The sequence below is a fragment of the Heteronotia binoei genome, chromosome 18, assembly GCF_032191835.1.
Source record: "Heteronotia binoei isolate CCM8104 ecotype False Entrance Well chromosome 18, APGP_CSIRO_Hbin_v1, whole genome shotgun sequence".
NCBI classification, from domain to species: Eukaryota; Metazoa; Chordata; class Lepidosauria; order Squamata; family Gekkonidae; genus Heteronotia; species Heteronotia binoei.
In genome coordinates this window covers 45,927,074-45,945,585 of record NC_083240.1, presented here as the reverse complement: position 1 = coordinate 45,945,585, position 18,512 = coordinate 45,927,074, and the positions used below count along the sequence as shown (strand labels likewise).

Genomic DNA, 18,512 nt, shown 5'->3' with positions numbered 1-18,512 from the left:
GGCATGGCCCACTTCTGCCAGCAAGGATGTCTCACCCCTGGGCTCTCCAGACATCTAATATATGTTCACAGCCCAGTTTTTAAACCACCGGATGGCCTCACTGCGCTACTTCATTAAAGAAACACTCTGAGGTACCTAAGTCCTTGAAAATATACAGCAGAACAGCGCGTCAGAGCCTACTCAAGCCTGTGACCGCTCCTGTGACAAAATGCTCTTTGTGCATAGAAAACTAGCGGGCAAGGGGAGAAGGTTGTGCCCTGGCAATCTACTTTTCCCCATACATAGGGTGGTTTTGAATGTTGGGAAAGAATTCTGACATGCCCACCTGAATCCCAGGGGGGTAATACTTGGTGCTCTTGTGGAAACTTGTCCCTGTGCATGCCTGTGAATCTGGGGAACCCTGTATTTGGTGCTTGCTCTCTCCAGCGGTTCTCATTCTGATCTTTTGTTGTTGTTTTGGGTCACAGGGAGCTTCTGGGACAAAGTTTTCAGGATGAATTCTCGGACCTCCTCCTGTTGAAAATGCTACGAGCAGCGATTGAGGCCTCTAAGGACAAAAATAAGGCATGTGTGGTGATACGATCACCATCTTCAAGTATTTGAAGGGCAGTCCTAGAGAGGATGGTGTGGAATTGTTTTCTGTGGCCCCAGAAGGCAGGACCAGAACCAGTGGGTTGAAGTTGCATCAAAAGAGTTTCCAGCTAAACATTAGGAAGAACTTCCTGACCATTAGAGCGATTCCTCAGTGGAAGAGGCTTCCTCGGGAGGTGGTGGGCTCTCCTTCCTTGGAGGTTGTTAAACAGAGGCTAGATGGCCATCTGACAGCAATGAAGATCCTGTGAATTTAGGGGGAAGTGTTTGTGAGTTTCCTGCATTGTGCAGGGGGTTGGACTAGATGACCCTGGAGGTACCTTCCAATTCTATGATTCTGTGTTCATTAAAAGCCGTGCTTGCGAATAGTGTCCCTAACTTTCTTGTTTATGGAGGATGCTGTGGACTGGTGATATGTAGCTGGCATGAGAACATTCAGGTGCTGAGAACTACCTTGGGCCTTCAGTGGGGGAGATTTGCCTTCCAGAGCTGGGAGCTCAGGTCTTGATGCTGTGGCTGGCATGGAAGTGGGGAAGGGTCAGGGGTTCAGTACCTTTTTTTAAAGCAAACCTTGACTGTTAGTCTCACTCTGGCCTCAAATGGACGCACTCTTGTCGATTTTGGTTTTGCACATCTCAGATGCTCTAACGACAGCAGCATCTTTTGTAGAAACTGCAGAGCTTCCAAACCTCTTTCCCTTTTTCCAGGTGAAGAGCAATGCTGTCCGCGCCCTCGGGAACCTCCTGCATTTCCTTCAGCCAGCTCACATCGCCGATCCCAGGTTCAGCGAACCCATCGAGGAAGCAGTCCAGGCCCTGGTCTCCACAGTGCGGAGCGAAGCCACCATGAAAGCACGCTGGAACGCTTGCTACGCCCTTGGCAATGTCTTCAAAAATGGTGCCTTGCCTCTGGGTAAGCAAAACCAGTTCACTCTTCCTGGTCCCCGTAGATCACTCTGCTGCTGTTTCCCCAAACTGGCATATAGAAATGAGGCACCGCGTTGCCCTTCCTCCTGTCTGTGCAGGTCTCACCTCCCTGCTGCCTGCTGCCCCGGGCATGATGGCAGAAGGATATTGAAAGAGCCTTGCTGGGTCAGATGGAGGTTCTGGGATTCTAGTGTCCATGTCCAGAAGACGCCACCAGCAAGCCACAGGCAAGGCAAAAGGACGGCCACCTGCGCTCTGTCCTCTGCACCTGGTGTTCAGAAGTGCTCTACCTCTGGACCAGGAAGATCTGTTGAGCTGTTGCTTAGTGGACGACCTCTTAATAGCCACTCCTAGATTTGCCGTTTCTTTGGGATGCAACCCCACTTACCCCGCCCCCATGGAGGGTCCACTGCTGGATGGCAGGGCACATGATTTTGCCTGCAGAAGGTCTCCTGGGAGGGGAAAAGACTCTGTCAAGGCCTTTCCTGTGCCTGAGACTCCTGGAGAGCGGCTGCAAGCCAGAGCAAGGCTGGCCATTTGTCAGTATGGTTGCCTCTGCATGGGTGTGTGGAGGGGTAGGGCTTGCATACAGCCCAGTTGTGGCCAAAATTCAGAGAGTTACTCCAGTGTTTGCTGCCTGACCCCCGTTTTGAATCGCAGGCTCCCATCTTATGTCAGAGTGTTTTTGAGCCTTAGTTTTGAAAGCTGGCTTTCACTGTGGGTAGATAGGCTGCTGTCTCTTGGATGGAAGCCCAAAGCTTCACCTTGGGTATGTGGGATTAGATGCATAGTTCTTTAAAAGCATCGGAAGAGCCCTGCTGGATCAGACCAGTGAGGGTTCCTCTAGTCCAGCATCCTGTCTCTCACAGCAGCCAACTAGTTTTGCTGGGGATCCAGAAATAGGGCACAAAGGCCGAGGCCTTCTCCTGATGCTGCCTCCTGGCACTGGTATTCAGAGGTAGTGAGCCCCTGACTGTGGAGGTTCCCTTTAGTCAGTGGCTATTAGGCCTGTCCTCCACCAATCTGTCTAATCCCCCTTTCAAAGCCACCTATTGCCGTGCCCATCACTACATTCTCTGGCAGTGAATTCCACATTGTAATCACTTGTTTAAAGAAGTATTTCCTTCTTTTGTCCATCCTGAGTCTGCTGCCTTTCAACTTCATTGGCTGCCTTCATGTTTCTAGCTTTTTGGGAGAGGAAGAGAAAATTCTCCACCCCTTTCCACGCCAGGCGTAATTTTATAAATCTCTGTCATAGTCCCCTTTAGTCATCCCTATTCGAAACTGAAAAGTCACAGACATTTCAGCCTGTCTCGTCAGGAAAGTGTTCTGGTCCCCTCGTCATCTTGGTTGTCCCCTTCTGTCCTTTTCCTTTGGATCCTGCCATTTATTTGTGGCCTCTGTACTTTCCTCAGAATACACCACTTGGATTCCTTTTTGAGAACAGGGGATAGAAGCCCTTTCCTTGTCACTGAGACGAGTTAGTGTCAGAAGCATGGTGCTTGGGAGAGGCAACAGTGGGAGGGCGTCTATTGTCCTGGCCCCACTGACAGCTAGGTCTTTTGCAGTTTTGTATGCCCTTCTCCTCTGAATTAAAGATAGAGGGTAATCAGGATATAAGGAGAGACGTGCTGTACTCCCTTGCCAAGTTATTCCGCCCCTCATTGAAATGTCCCGAAACTGTTTCAAAACAAAGTCTCGAGTAGTAACACGGGCAAAGGAAATCAAAAGAGTAATTCTAGTTAACCCCTGCTGTCCTGGTCTGGCCATACGAAGAACCTCAGCAATGTCTAGAGCAAAATCCTCAGGGAGTTGGAGTGTCTGCCGAAAGAGGCCAGCCACAAAGGAAATCAGCTCAGAGGGGGATTGAGCCGGCAAGTCTGTCAAGCCCACCAGCCTTAAGTTAGACGACGCGTTTCAGCCTCTAAGGTGTCTAATTTCTCTCTCAATGCCTGGACCTCTCTCACTGTCTCTTTAAGAACAGCATCTTGCTGAGCCACTGATTGTTCAACAGCAACAATTTTGCCTTCACAAAGCTGAATTTTATTTAAAGCTTCATTTGTAGCCTTTTGCATCTGATCTAACTGCAAAGTCAGTTGCTGTAACTGTTGAGACAGTTGAGTTGGGAGAGACTCTAAAACTTGCAGCTTGTCCATACGAGTCGACAGCTGATGCAAATTGCCCGCAAGGGCGTCAATCTTTCCCTCTAATTTCTCCATGGGGGGTCTTCCTGACGACCCCTCTGCCGACGCAGACTCGTCCCCACTCAAGGAATCTCTCTCCTCTGCCCCCCTTCTCCCCCGCGTATCTTTCTTTCTTTTCTGCTGAGGTTTGGGAGACATAAATCTTCAGTTAAGCAATTAAGGAGGGGGAGAGAAGCCAGATAGAAACCTTCCACCTTCTTTGACTCTACGTGAGAGCAGCAAAGACTGGCAGGATAAAGCAGGACCTCGCAGGCTTCCCCGAAGGCAGCTGCACTGTTCCACTGATGAGAAAAAAAATAAAATAACATAAAAAAAAAAAAAAGCACTCTTATCTGCTCATATAGCCAGAAGTTGCAACTGTCGCTCGGAGCTCGAGTTACACGCGTCTGCTCACAGCATCCCTCGTGACCGGAAGCCGTCCTGGCCCCACTGACAGACCTCCTGATGGCACCTGGTTTTTTAGCCACTGTGTGACACAGAGTGTTGGGCTGGATGGGCCATTGGCCTGATCCAACATGGCTTCTCTTATGTTTGGGGCAGAGATGCTGTGTATTCTTGGTGCTGGGGGGGGGCACAGTGGGAGGGCTTCTAGCCCCACTGGTGGACCTCCTGATAAGCACCTGGGGTTTTTTGGCCACTGTGTGACACAGAGTGTTGAAGTGGATGGGCCATTGGCCTGATTCAACATGGCTTCTCTGATGTTCTTATGTCTAGGGCAAGTGATGCTCTGTATTCTTGGTGCTTGGGGGGCACAGTGGGAGGGCTTCTAGTGTCCTGGCCCCACTGATGGACCTCCTGATGGCACCTGGGTTTTTTGGCCACTGTGTGACACAGAGTGTTGGGCTGGATGGGCCATTGGCCTGATCCAGCATAGCTTCTCTGATGTTCTTAAGCATGCCTACAAGTAAGTCCTGGGATTTTCAGTGATGGTGGCTGTAAAAGCTTGGCTAGTCTTAGTGATGCCTTGTGACTTATGTCTGGACTGCAATTTCTAGGAGAAGCCCCGTGGACTGCCCACGTCTATGATGCCCTCACCTTGGTGGTCAAGTCCTGCAAGAACTTCAAAGTCCGCATCAAATCCGCTGCCGCCCTCTCCATCCCAGCTGAAAGGAAGCGTTATGGCCCTCCTGAGCAGTTCTCTCAGATCTGGAGTGCGCTGGTCGTGGCCTTGCAGAAGAGCGAGGACACGGAAGACTTCCTAGAGTTCAAGTACAGCACCAGCCTCCGGACGCAGCTCTGCCACGCTTTGCTTCATTTGCTGAGCCTGGCAGACGAGGCTGACCTGCCATCCATCTGGAGAACGGTGGCAGAGCACCAAGAGGTCCTCCGATCCTACATGCTGCAGTATGTGAGATCGGGAGTCAAAGACGAGGAAACGGGGATTGGAGAGAACTTCTGTCAAAGAAATGAGATCATGGAGAAGGCGATTGAGCACATGCGAGGTCTTGAAGAGCAGTCGATGTGCCCTGTAAAAAGGGGAGCCGTGGCATGCCTGGAGGAAGTCTTGAAAATCCAGGTTGCTGCTGCAGGACTGGCAGAACCCTGAGGGCAGGTGTCTTTGATTTCCCCCTGTGTGTTGGCAGCATTAAACCTCTTGCGTGGAGGCTCTGTCTGAGCGGTCTTGGTCCCATAGAACAGGCAAGCCCAGGATCGTTATGTGGGCTGGTTAACATTTCAGAATGCCTCGAGCAGACTTCCAGGCTACCAGGTTTAGCAGCTGTTTTTAGAGAGTCCTTTTTACAAGTCCTTGCCATAATTAACATTTTTCTAAAAAACGAGGAGCATCAATTTAGCCACGTGAGAACAATTCATACGTTACACATGGTGGTGATTAAAAGTGTATAAATTAGAATGACGATTCCTAATGAGACATCTGGGGAAACCCAAGAAGACTGTCCCCCTGGGGTGATTATTTCAGGGGAATGTGCCTAAATGGAGATCTTGTTAATGAAAATGCTTCCAGTTTGGCTTCTCCTTGGGATAGTAATTTAAAATGCCCGTTGCCCCATTGATGCTTCATCGCATGCCACAAAGTCCCAGGGGACAGTCTGGGGCAAAACAGGCCGCCAGTGTTTATGAGGCTTCAAGTAAGCTCTAGAGCAGGGGTGTCAAACATATGGCCTGGGGGCCGAATCAGGCCCCTGGAGGGCTCCTATCATGCCCCGAGCAAGTCTGCTTCCTTCTCCCTCTCTCTTGCTTCCTTCAAACTGTTAAACAGAATGTTGCAAGACTGCTAACCTTTTAAGCATGTTTTATTTAAAGGGTTTAAAAAAAATCTTTAAGTGTGTTTGTGTCTTTTATAAAGTTTGTGTCTCTTCTACTTGGCGTTACATTTTGTGACCCACATGGCCCAGCCCAACAAGGTGTCCTTCTGGCCCTCATAACAGATGAATTGGACACCCCTGCTCTAGAGGGAAGAAGCTCCACCTTCGGGGGCACAAGGAATGAAGTCCTTCTCAGAAATATTTCACAAGATCAGCCCGGATACCTTCTTGATGATTGCTCGAAATCCCTCTTTCCCAATCTTAGGACTGTTGAGGTATGCAAAAAGGGGAATTTTCTCACCTGGCTGTTCCGCCTCGCTTTGGTTTGTCCCTTTTTCTGATTTGCATTCCTAAATGTCACCTTGCAAATGGCAGCTGGAGGCTAGCTCAGCCTTCACCTCCATCAGGCCCGGGCCCATCTAGTACACCCCATGTGTGGCTTGGCCTGTTGGATGGTTGAGTGGTGGCCATCATTATAGCAAATTTCATGCCTGGTGAATGGGGAGGGAAATGTCCCATCTTCAGAATTGTCTCAAAAAGTGAGGTGTGACAAACTGTCGCTCAGACGTGATGCTAAACCCCCGGGTTTGGGGGCCTTAACTGCATTGATGTCTGAACCAAAAGAGCAGTTTGCATCAGAAAATGAAAGTCATGGCATGAAATGGGTTGGTCATTCGTATGGGCCCTAGTTTGGCAAGCTCTCCAGACCGACCAGCCACACTGAAAGGGTTTTTGTGCCATCTCCAGAGTCTGCTTCGCAATGCTGATGGGAATGATCCTGCAAATAGCGGGGGATAGAAAATAGAAGCATAATTTGCCTGAGGTGGGTTCAGAAACTGAGGCCACAGGTTGACTGACCATGGGTTGGTGTAAACCTTGGCTTGGCCTGGATGTCTTAGCCAAAAGAATTAAGCTTCAGCTCTTTCACGTGTAGAAAATGCCTCTTTACCCTTTTATGTTTTGCTGCATTGTTCTTACAGAGATTTTGTAGAATGTCTGCCTTACTCAGACACTGGATTTGTAATCTAATGAATACAATCGAGATGAACTTTTGTCGTTTCTTCTGGGCTACTGTCTTTGCACTGCCTGGTTTCAACGGGAGGGAGGCTGTCTAAGTGCTGCAAAGGTCCACAGGGAGGTGCATTGGCTTTGCCCAGCATCGTGCTTGACTGGAAATCGAAGCCCAAAGAAATCACGAGCCCCCAAAAAGTCACCTGGCCTGAAATATCATGTCAAACACTTCTGAGCTCTGGTTTTCCCCCCAAAATTAAAACAACTACTGCTGTTCATTGTGACTTGGTTTTTAAAAGAGACATTGCGTGGGCTGTCATTCCAGGAGCTCCTAATGTCTTCTGAAAGGAGGCCTAATTTAATTTTGCTTAGAAAAAAGCTGATCTGAAGAGACTGCAGAACGGGGGTCCTGTGCTCTTTGCCTGGTCTTGTACAGATTTTATGCTCCATGCAGGGGCCGGGACTTCAAATGGTGCAAGAGGCTGCCAGGGTACGTTTACCATCCCAGTGTTAGGCTGGGCTGCTGGTACTCAGATCTCCCTTTGTGCTGCTGATAATTGGAACACTTTTCAAAAAGGCTTGAATCAGTGAATGAAACTGGCAGCCCTGAAATTCTTGTTAGCACTGATCTTAGTATCCTGTCCTGTTCCCAGGTAAAATGAAGCTGTGGCCCAGTGGCGTGACCTTGTAGAAGTCCTCTTTGTGTATTTTCTTGATGTGGATGCATTTTGTGACTGAATTCCCTGCCTGTCCACGTCTGTCAGGGAGCTGTTAGTGTGTGTATGCAAAAGTGGGGTGAATGAGCATTTCCAAAGAGGGACGGGGCATCTAAAGAGAACTGCATCAGAGTCCAACACACACACATACACACACGGTTTATTTAAAGTGATTGTCCTGAAAGAATGCAAAGGTCAGAGGAGAGCAGAGACACAAATTTTCAGGACAGCAGATTTCTCCGTGGACAAAACGGGGGTTTTTGAGTAGATCACACTGATTTTTTTCTTTAAACTCTTCATGTTTCTTTGATGGCAGCCATTGCTGGCATCGCTCCAGAGGGGCTAGAGTAATCTGCTTTGGAAGCAATAAATCACGCTAAGCCTGCCCCACAGTTGGTGCTGCTCTGACCCACACAGTGAAATGCAGCTGCAGATTGTGGTGGCCTTCCTTCCCTCCCTCCCTCGGGTGGCGGTTTAAGGGGAAGAGAGGAGAAGCGGTTGTGTAGAACAGACGGCAAAGGAGAGCTCTTCAGGACACACAAGTTTGGTTCCACGTGTCTGAAAGCTAGTGTTTTGGGGGTATGTGTGTATTTGTGCGTTTTTAAATGCAAACGTGGCTTCTCGGAAAGCAGACCCCCCCCCCTGCCAGATGGAAAGCTGTCTCCCCCTCCACTGGATGTGCACCCATCATCTTTTGCAGGAACAAATGCAGGGTGACTTTCTTTTAATAGCCTGGGGAAATGTCTGTTGCCTTCCTGGCCAGAATCCACTTTTATGGAGCAGGCGCCTTCGTGTTCTGTTTGCCAGCCGGCTCCTTTATAGCCCTTGCTGCGAGTCGTTTCAAGGTGAGGGCTCTTAACTCTTATCACCCACCAGGGATGATTTATTTACAGCCTTGGGAAGGACAGGAGGGATTTGAATGGGACCCAGGGCCCCTTGGAAAGGTGAGGGGGGAGAGGCTTTGGAAGTTCTCTGCTGTGCCAGTGATGGGTTGTGGGTTTTTGGGGGGGGGGACTTCCTGCCCTCAGGAGGTTTTGTCTTTGCCGTGGAACTCCTGTGAGGTGTGGAGGATTCTGGGGAGCGTTTGCAGGAGGTGCAGGCTGCACCCTGTCTCTTTTCTCCCTTGGTTGTCCTGCCCTTCCTCCAGGAAGTGCAGGCTGTGGTGTGTCTGCTCCCCTCCCCTTCCTCGGTGTTTATCCTGAGGCACTCTCGGGAGGCAGGGAGAGGGTGGCCTGAGGTGACTCAGCAAACTTCCTGCCTGAACTTGGCTCTCCTGGCTCAAGTCGGACACTGAGCGAGCAGAGCCTTGCCCCGGGTCTATGTCCTATGCCCTGGGCAGCAGTGGTGCACGAGGTGCCTTTTGAAGGATGCTTCTCACCTATTGCTAATCTTGTGGAGAAGCCTCCGATTTGAGCTTCTCAGGAACTGCGGAGTCCCTGGAACAGCGTGACTCACCCCAGATCCTGCCACGGGCCCAGTTCTCTGGTGGGGGGCGGGTTGCAGACTGAACATAGAAGAAGACTGCAGATTTATACCCCGCCCTTCTTGCTGAATCAGAGACTCAGAGCGGCTTGCAATCTCCTATGTCTTCTCCCCCCACAACAGACACCCTGTGAGGTGGGTGGGGCTGAGAGAGCTCTCCCAGAAGCTGCCCTTTCAAGTACAACTCTGTGAGAGCCATGGCTGACTCCAGGCCATCCCAGGAGCTGCAAGTGGAGGAGTGGGGAATCAAACCCGGTTCTCCCAGATAAGAGGTTGCACACTTCACCACTACACCCAACTGGCTCCCAGACTCAGGCAGGGAAGAGGTTCAGGGCTAGCCCTAGACTGTCTGGCACCCCAGGCAAGGCTCACTTCTGCCCCCCCCCCCGCACTGATAACATCACTGAGTCACATGTGGGGGCACCCAGTTCAGCACCCCCAGAAGGCTGGCACTCTAGGTAATCACCTAATTTGCCTAGGGACAGGGCCTGCCCTCGACAGGGTTATGCAGAACAAACTGCGCACAGGAATTCCACTGGCTTTATTTTCAGCCACTCCACTCAGGCTGTCCCTAGGTCAGGCAGCAAGCAGCTTCTTCCAGGCTCCCACCCATTCCCCATGTGCAATTCTTACCGTTTTGAATTGGGAGGGTGGGGCTGCTGTTGCATTGAAGCTGGGGGAGGGGAGGGGAGGAGAGGAAGTGCTGGTCCTCCAAGCAGGGGAGGAGCTGTCAGGTGGTGCCCAAGGGGGGAAAGCGAGCTCTGGTGTAAACTAGTTCATTGGCTTCAGACCCCTGGCAGGGCCTCAGAGGAGCAGCTAAAGAAATAAATAAATACCCCGCATTAGAAAACTAGCATACTGGAGCAAAGGGTTCTAGCAAGCTTCCTCTCTGTAGGAATCTTTGGGCACTGAAGAAGAAGAGAGTGGATTTATCCCTCACCCTTCACTGCCCAAAGGAGTCTCAGAGCAGCTTACAATCTCCTTCCCTTCCTATCCCCACAACAGACACCCTGTGAAGTAGTTAGGGCTGAGAGAGTTCTGACAGAAACTGCTCTTGAGCAGAACAGCTCTGACAGAGTTATGACTGACCCAAGGTCACTCCAGCAGCTGCATGTGGAGAAGTGGGGAATCAAACCCAGTCTTCCCAGATCAGAGTCTGTGCACCTAACCGTTACACCAAACTGGCTTTCAGTCGAAGCATTCCATCGCAGGAACCCACATCTGCTCTCTGAAATGGAACCACTCAGTGGGTTGCTGAACTGGGTTCACATTGAGGCAGACAGGCTTGACTGCCGTCCTGCGTGATTTCATGAGCATGTGCTAACACACGTGCCACAGAATTTGCTTTTACACATGGGCTCTTATGCAGAAAAGCTACTGCAGAATTAAATCTGAAAGCTGTGGATTCTCATCCTAGGATTGTGAAGTCACCTCCCTCCCCACTTCCAGATAAGACTAAAGCTCAGCTTGCAAGTTATGCAACTCACTTTTATGGTCCCATCCTTTGTGGGTCAACACACCATGTTCCTGTTGAAGAAAGAACAAGATTATTCCTTTCTTGATACTTCCTGAGTGGGAATCTCTTCCTGGCAGAGCTAAAGGGGCTGTTTCAGTGCTTGCTAAAAGCAGTATTTAGGGATTTATGGATGTACCTGGGAAGTTGATAGCCCCCCCCCTTTATCTAAGGAATGAGGCATGGTTCTCTCTGTGAGGTTGGGGAAAATGAGAAAGAAGAGACTAAGTCATGCGGAAATTCAAAGTCAAGTCTCCCTAGTCTGAAAACCACTAGTTTTTCTGCTAAAAACTTCTCCAAAGGATTTGTAATATGAAACTAAATAAGAAGGTTGTAAAATATACTCTAGAACAGGGTGTCAAACAAGTGGGCCAGGGGCTGGATCAGGCCCGCAGATGGCTCCTATCAGCCTGCGAGTATATGTATGTGTATTCTGTTGGCTTGTTATGCTAGGGCTCTCCTGGGTGCAACTGGGTTTTGCCTCTCCCTTTTCAGAGCATTCATGCCTTCATGATTCAGTCTTTCTCAGTGGGAAAGCAATGTGTATTATTTAGACCAGGAATAACAACAAGCCCATCAGGTGGATTAGGCTGCCTCCTCTCTGCTGTGTGAAGGGGAGGCCGTTGGCACGTGCGTGACGGTAGGCATATGAAATGCCCATGTGCTGCTTTCTTGGCATTCTCCAGCTTGCAGGAACTGTTTTATTAGTGGTGGTGATGATGATGATGATGATGATGATGATGATATTGGATTTATATCCCGCCCTCCACTCTGAAGAGTCTCAGAGCGGCTCACAATCTCCTTTTCCTTCCTCCCCCACAACAGACACCCTGTGAGGTGGGTGAGGCTGAGAGGGCTGTCACAGCAGCTGCCCTTTCAAGGACAACCTCTGCCAGAGCTATGGCTGACCCAAGGCCATTCCAGCAGGTGCGAGTGGAGGAGTGGGGAATCAAACCCGGTTCTCCCAGATAAGAGTCCGCTCACTTAACCACTACACCAGACTGGCTCCAGTGGTGGTGCTTTTGGGGTTTGAGTTGCAGCTATTCTGGAAGGACTAGCTGACCCCCCCCCCCTTTTCAAACTTTATTGATGTTAAACAGGATACAACACAATATTACTTGGAAGAAGGGAAGTGGAGCAGTAAGTTATCAAACCAAAAAGGCTTAGCATAGAGTACGGTATGCTCATATGACATTGAATACAGTCATTTATTACAACTTAGGTTATGCACCATCCTCAACATCCACTGGAGTGACTTTGTGACCAACACTGAAGTTCTCAAGCGGGCGGAGGTTACCAGCATCGAGGCACTGCTGTTGAAGACGCAGCTGCGCTGGGCAGGGCATATTTCTAGGATGGAAAACCACCGCCTTCCCAAGACTGCCCTGTATGGCGAACTCTCCACCGGCCATCGAAATAGAGGGGCACCAAAGAAGAGGTACAAGGACTCCTTGAAGAAATCCCTTGGCACCTGTCGCATCAACCATCATTAGTGGTCTGACCTAGCCTCAGATCGCAAAGCATGGAGGCGCACCATCCACCAGGCTGTCTCTTCTTTTGAGAACGCACGCATAGCTGGTCTTGAGGACAAAAGGAGATTGAGGAAGAATCGCACTGCTACAGCACCAACCCTAAATCAGACTTTTCCCTGCAGCCACTGTGGCCGGACCTGCCTGTCCCGCATTGGTCTTGTCAGCCACCAGCGAGCCTGCAGCAGACTGCAGTGGACTATTGCACCCTTCTTAAATCTTCGTTCGCGAAGCCAAGCCGAGAGAGAGGGTTATGAAGTATTTCAATATTTCCAAAACATATCAAGGCAAGTAAGCTTAGGAAAAATTGGAAAATAATTCCAGAAATAGACAAATAGATCTTTAAATATATATGAGTATATAAATCAGTGTTAGGTGCTACAGATTAAGAAGAAAAAATAAGCAGGTATTTGTAAGGTTTGGTGAAGTGCTTGATGTATACCGTTTCACCCAAAGAAATGGAAGCCATTTTTTTAATAGTTGCGAGCATTCTACTTGAGAATCTTGAGATTGTAAATCAGCTGTACGTTTATCAAAGATGTAGTCATTAGGGTTTGTAGAATCTTTCGGGCTCAAGTGCCGTGTTCTACTGGAGAAAGTTTTCCTTCCATACGTTTCGTTCTCAGCTGCGAACATCCTCAGTGGCGTTGCAGCCGGAGCAGGCGCTCTGACCTTCTTGGCTGCTGTGCATTGAGGATTGGCTATATCAGGGGTGTGTGGCCTAATGACTCAACGCACAGCAGCCGAGAAGGTCAGAGCGCCTGCTCCGGCTGCAACGCCACTGAGGATGTTCTCCGCAGCTGAGAACGAAACGTATGGAAGGAAAACTTTCTCCAGTAGAACACGGCACTTGAGCCCGAAAGATTCTACAAACCCTAATGATGTTACCAGCCATGAAAACCTGAAATCTTTGATAAAGATGTAGTCCCATACTTTGATATACTATGACTGCACTGTAGGAGGGGCTTGTTGATCCTTGATAACATCAAACATTCTCATTTGCCTTCTTGGAGTGAAAATACCATCTGCACGTTGAGGGACTCTTATACTTCAGCTTGGTCAGTGGCCCTTCTGTCGAAACTTAACCAATTATAGTTGACTGTTGATCAGTCTGCTTCTGATGAATCATATATCTTCAGTTGTATTAAGAAAAAATTACTTGATTCGGAGAAATTTAAATTATGCCCAGCTAACCCTAATGTCTGCTCTCCAGCTCTCTTAGGTTTGGACATCTGTTGTGGTAAGATGCCCAGGTATTTAACCGATTTAGTGTTCCCTACATATTGTAGGGCTTTTTTGTCGGCCAGACTGAATGCATTTCCTTCCAAGGTTTTGCAGGGGAGATATCTCCAAATTCTTTTTCATGAAAGACTCTGTTCCTGTGGTGCGAACTCCTCTGATACAATTTTTCACCTATTGAATAATTGTCATCTATATAAAAAACCCCCTCAGGGGTTGTTTTGCAGATTCTCCCCTCCTGCCATCAATCACAGCGATTTGTCTTTCTGTCGTTTTTTCCTGAAGGACTCTAATTCGAAGTCTCTAATTCAACCTGTGCTGTTGCAAAATTTTTGGCCACCATTCTCCAACACAACTCTGGTTTTGCTTGTATGTCTAAGTTTAATCCTGATTTATCTTGTCTATCCAAATTTTTTTCTGTATTTTATGCTATGCCGTTAAAGGTCTGAAACTGAAATTGAAAATTGAGTGAAAATACATGAAAGCCCGTGAAACAGTAGCTCCATTAGTGAAATCAATACACACAAAACTGGATGGAAGTGTAAAAAACCACATTAAACCCACAGAAGCTGCCAGCTGGGTGACCAGAGCTAATCAAGTCTTGGGTGGTAACTCCAGGTTGGGAATATCTTGGCGTTTGGGTGGGGATGGCAGAGCTGAGAAGCCAGGGCCCGCAGATATCACTTTCCACAACAGCCGTTTTGCATCTGGAGATCGGTTATAATTCTGAGGATGGTGGCAATGAAATAGTCGCAGGGGACCGTTGGTAAAAAGTGGCTGTGGAGAGAGCAGGAGAGAGGTGGGGGGGGGGGTTTCTTCATTTATTTTTTTCATTCCACCTGTTCACCCCCCTCCCACCCCAGCACAAGAGAACAATAACAGAGGATCCGGGAAATTCCGTGAGTGACCCCTGGACAGATTTGAAAAAGCGTCCAATTTGCAGGGGACTGGCGTTTGCAGAGCTGCAAGCAAACAGAGAGTTAATCTTCAGGGCCAGCCACCCCAATTACCCAGGTGGTTTGGCACGGTGAACCCAGCTGCCCATAAAGAATGTGAGTCCCAGTCCAAAGTTCGGGCTCAGCAGGGGTCAGCTGAGAATCTGCTGAGCTTGGAGTGTGGAAAGAGCCCTCTTCTTTCGCTTGGATTGTCTCCGTGCCGCTCACTTGGGGTGAGGGTGGGGCTGCAGGTGGAGAAGGTGGCCATTTTAAGGGGACTTCACGTCATTGGCTGTGGTGTCTCTCTGGAGAAGTGGAAGACAGGTCACTTTTTCTCACCAAGGCATACTCTGTAGCAATGCAAAAATCAAAGAGATTTCTTTCTTATGAACATATGGAATTATCCTCATACCCCCCCAGAATTTCATATACCCCAATACTGCCTATTTGGGCAAGTGGTAGCTCTCTAGTAGGTCTCTTTCTTTAAACTCAGATCCTTCCCTTCCAGTACTTCAGGGTGCCTGAACATCTCCATCCTCCAGGCAGAGATGCTGAGGATTGTACCAGGGACCTTCTGCATGCCACACACATGTTCTGTCGCTGATCCCCAGCTGCCTATGGCGTAAGGAGGATTCTTGTTTTGCTCCTGGGATTTGGAATGTGGTTGAGGTGTCAGTCTCCAGGTGGGGCCTGGAGATCTCCCAGAATTACAACAGCCCTGCAGACTACAGAGATCAGTTCTCCTGGAGAAAATGGTGTCTTCAGAGCCCTTTTTTTGTAGCAGGAACTCCTTTGCCTATTAGGCCACACACCCCTGATGTAGCCAAACCTGCTGGAGCTTACAGGGCTCTTATACAGGGCCTACTATAAGCTCTTAGGGATTGGCTGCATCAGGGGTGTGTGGCCTAACAGGCAAAGGAGTTCCTGCTACAAAAAACCTCTATGGAATGCCAGAGATTGTGGGTGAAATCCCTGCCCAGATTCTCCTCTCTCTAGGCACAGTCCCCCAAATCTCCAGGTATGTCCTGCACCAGAGCTGGCAGCCCTAAGTGCACGAGTTCACCTCAGGTGCTTCCCAGGGGCTGGTTAAAGGATATTAGTTATAGATGTCCCAATGAGGTTTTGAACTCAGGTTCAGAACCCCTTCTACCATGGAAGCTGGCTGGGTGACCTTGGGCCAGCCACACACCCTCAGCCTCACCTGCCACACAGGAATTGTGAGGATTAAACAGAGGAGAGGAGAGGAGAACAATGCAAGCTGGTTTGGGGGCCCTCTGGGGACAAAGGGGGGGGGTCTAAATGAAGTGAATGAAACAAATTCTGAGTTTTGTTGATGCCAGTGGGGAAACGGAGCAGGAGTAGCGGAGCATCCCTCTCTTGAAATGGTCTCCACAGGTGCCTGGAAAGACCCCGCAGAACGGCTGCTTGTGGGCTAAAGGGACCAGTGGACTGAAGCTTTGTGGCATCCAAAGGAGACCAGCTGTGGGTGGCTGGAAACATTGATGAGAAGCTGCCACAGCTCCATGGTGGAGCGCCCAGTTTGCACAGGGTGGGTTCTGGGTCCTTTCTCTGCCTAAACCCCCGGAGAGCTGTTGCCCCCTCCGAGCTTGACTCCCTGGTCACATGTTAAAGTTCCAAATGCACTTGGTTTTTTTTCTTTATGCAGGCCCTGAGTAATTCTCTTGTTACCTTCACTGCAAGTATGGCTGGCACTGTGATAAGAACTGCACACATATTCAGCTCCTGGTGTCCAGTTTCCTTTCTAAAGTGAACTTGAGTTAGAGTTTCTTACAAACAGATGTATACTCGTGTAGAGCTACGACATGGGAACAGGGCTACAATGCATCCTTGTACATGACCACTGGCAATGGCTCGTGTCCTGCCAAGTGGGCAGAGTTTCTCCACATTCCTCTTCTCTCTCCCCTCCCCTCCCCTCCTTCGTCCATGTCAATCCCTGCAAAAATTATTTTGGTCTTGTGGGATCCACATGGCCAAACTGCTGCAGAAGTTGGGAAAGGTGGGACTGCCGGGGGGAGGGGAAGAGGAAAAGTCCAGTTTGGTGTAGTGGTCAAGTGTGTGGACTCCTATCTGAGAGAACTGGGTTTGATTCCCCACTCCTCCACTTGCAGCTGCTGGAATGGCCTTGGGTCAACCATAATTCTCACAGAGTTGTCTTTGAAAGGGCAGTTGTTGTAAAAGCTCTCTCAGCCCCACCCACCTCACAGTGTATCTGTTGTGGGGGGAGAAGATATAGGAGATAGTAGGCCACTCTGAGACTCTGATTCAGAGAGAAGGGTGGGGTATAAATCTAAGGTCTTCTCTCTCCTCCATCAGCAAACTGTGGGTAGGAGTAATCTTTCCAGCCATCTAAAGGGACTGTAGGGACAGAAATCCACATTCTCTTAGCACACTGCAGGGTACAAGCCCCTGTGTTCCATTTGGGTAACCATCTGTTTTACCAGCTAATATTGGCTTCATATCTCTGCCTCAGGAACTGGGGAACTGAGGTGTGGCAAAGGTGCTGAGAATTTTCTGTTGATCTTTAGCCAGCACGCCCCCCCCCCCCCCAAGTTACAACTCCCAGTGTTCTCTGGGGAGAAGAAATGACTTTTTGACCAGTTTAAGAGTGGCTAACTTAAAAAAAAAATCCCATAGAAGGTTAAATTCTACTAGCCTACTAGACTCCCCCCCCCCGGGGGAGAACTCTCCCTTCCCCCAGCCGATGTGTGTCCCAGCTCTCCTTAGAGAGAAAGGTCTCTGTTTCTTTCTCTTTCTATTTAAAACCTACGGCTGCCTCCTAAATTCTCAGGCACTCAGATTTTACTATTTGGTTTTGGGATGTTGACCACTGCTTATCTCTTCTATTTCCTTGTTCAGGGAAAGACTAAACAAACTTGAGGAAACAATCTGAAAGGTGCGTTTGGGGTTTAGTTTTTCCCCCCGGTGGGGGTATATTTCCACAATGGATGTTGACTCTTTATCCTATATGAGGACTATTTAAATTCTTTCTGACCTGGCCCAGTTTCTCTTCCAGACTTGTCCACTAAAACCCTGATTTGGGATTTCTGCAAAGCCAGAAATAAACCAAGTCTTATCAGCCACCAGAGCATTAAGGTAAGAACATCAGAAGAGCCCTGCTGGATTAGACCAGCGGTCCATCTACTGCAGCATTGTCTCTCACACAGTGGCCTGCCAGTTCCTCTGCAGGGCTAATGACAAGGCAGAGAGGCCCAGACCTTCCCCTGGTGTTGCCTCCTGGCTCTGGGATTCAGAGGTTCAGTGCCCCTGAATGTGGAGGTTCCCCTCAGTCACCAGGGCCAGTAGCCACTGATAGATTTATCCTCCCCGAATCTCTCTAATCCCTTTTTAAGGCTGTTGATTCCTGTGACCACCACTATATCCTCTAGCAGCGAATTCCACATTTTAGTCACTCTCTGTGTCAAGTTGTATTTCTTTTTGTCCATCCTGAAACATGCCTTTCAAATGGTTTCTTCAAGTTTGTTTGAAAGACCAAACAAACTTGAGAAAACAGTTGGAAAGGCGTGTTTGGAGGTAGTGTTTTTTTTTTTTTTCCGGTGGGGGTATATTTCCACAATGAATGTTGACTCTTTGTCCTGTATGAGAACTATTTAAACTCTTTCTGACCTGGCCCAGTTTCTCTTGCAGCCCTGCCCGCCTGATTTGGGATTTTAACAAAGCCATAAATAAACAAAGTCTTATTGGCCAAGAGAGCATGGTGGAATTCTGCCCAAAATCTTAGTGAGGTTCTTCTGCTTAGCAGAAATCCTTGGGAGAAGATCCCTTTGCCGGGGGCAAGCCACACTTGCTCAGCTTCAACCCCCCCCCCCTTTGTGTATAACAGGGACCTACCTTGCAGGGCTGTTGTGAGGATAACAAGATAGTGGTTGTGAAGTATTCTTGGCAGAGAAAGTTATTTCCCTTTCTGTCAGGATCCCTTGCCATCTGTTCTTTACATGCCTGCTTGCTATGTCTGAAAGAAACAAGACTTAATGCCTTGAAAGGGCAGCTGCTGTGAGAGCCCTCTCCAGCCCCACCCACCTCACAGGGTGTCTGTTGTGGGGGGGGGAGGTAAAGGAGATTG

The 18,512-nt window shown here is 49.0% G+C and overlaps 1 protein-coding gene across 1 annotated transcript in view; it reads left to right on the top strand.

Annotated features, from left to right (window-relative positions):
• HEATR6 (HEAT repeat containing 6) overlaps positions 1-5,996 on the top strand; it is a 33,455-nt gene extending 27,459 nt beyond the window's left edge. The window contains exons 18-20 of the mRNA XM_060258985.1: positions 468-570; positions 1,305-1,503; positions 4,717-5,996. Of these exons, the coding sequence (XP_060114968.1) occupies positions 468-570; positions 1,305-1,503; positions 4,717-5,267 (853 nt within the window). The 3' untranslated portion in view covers positions 5,268-5,996. The remainder of the gene's footprint in view (positions 1-467; positions 571-1,304; positions 1,504-4,716) is intronic.
• The last annotated feature ends 12,516 nt before the right edge of the window (positions 5,997-18,512 follow it).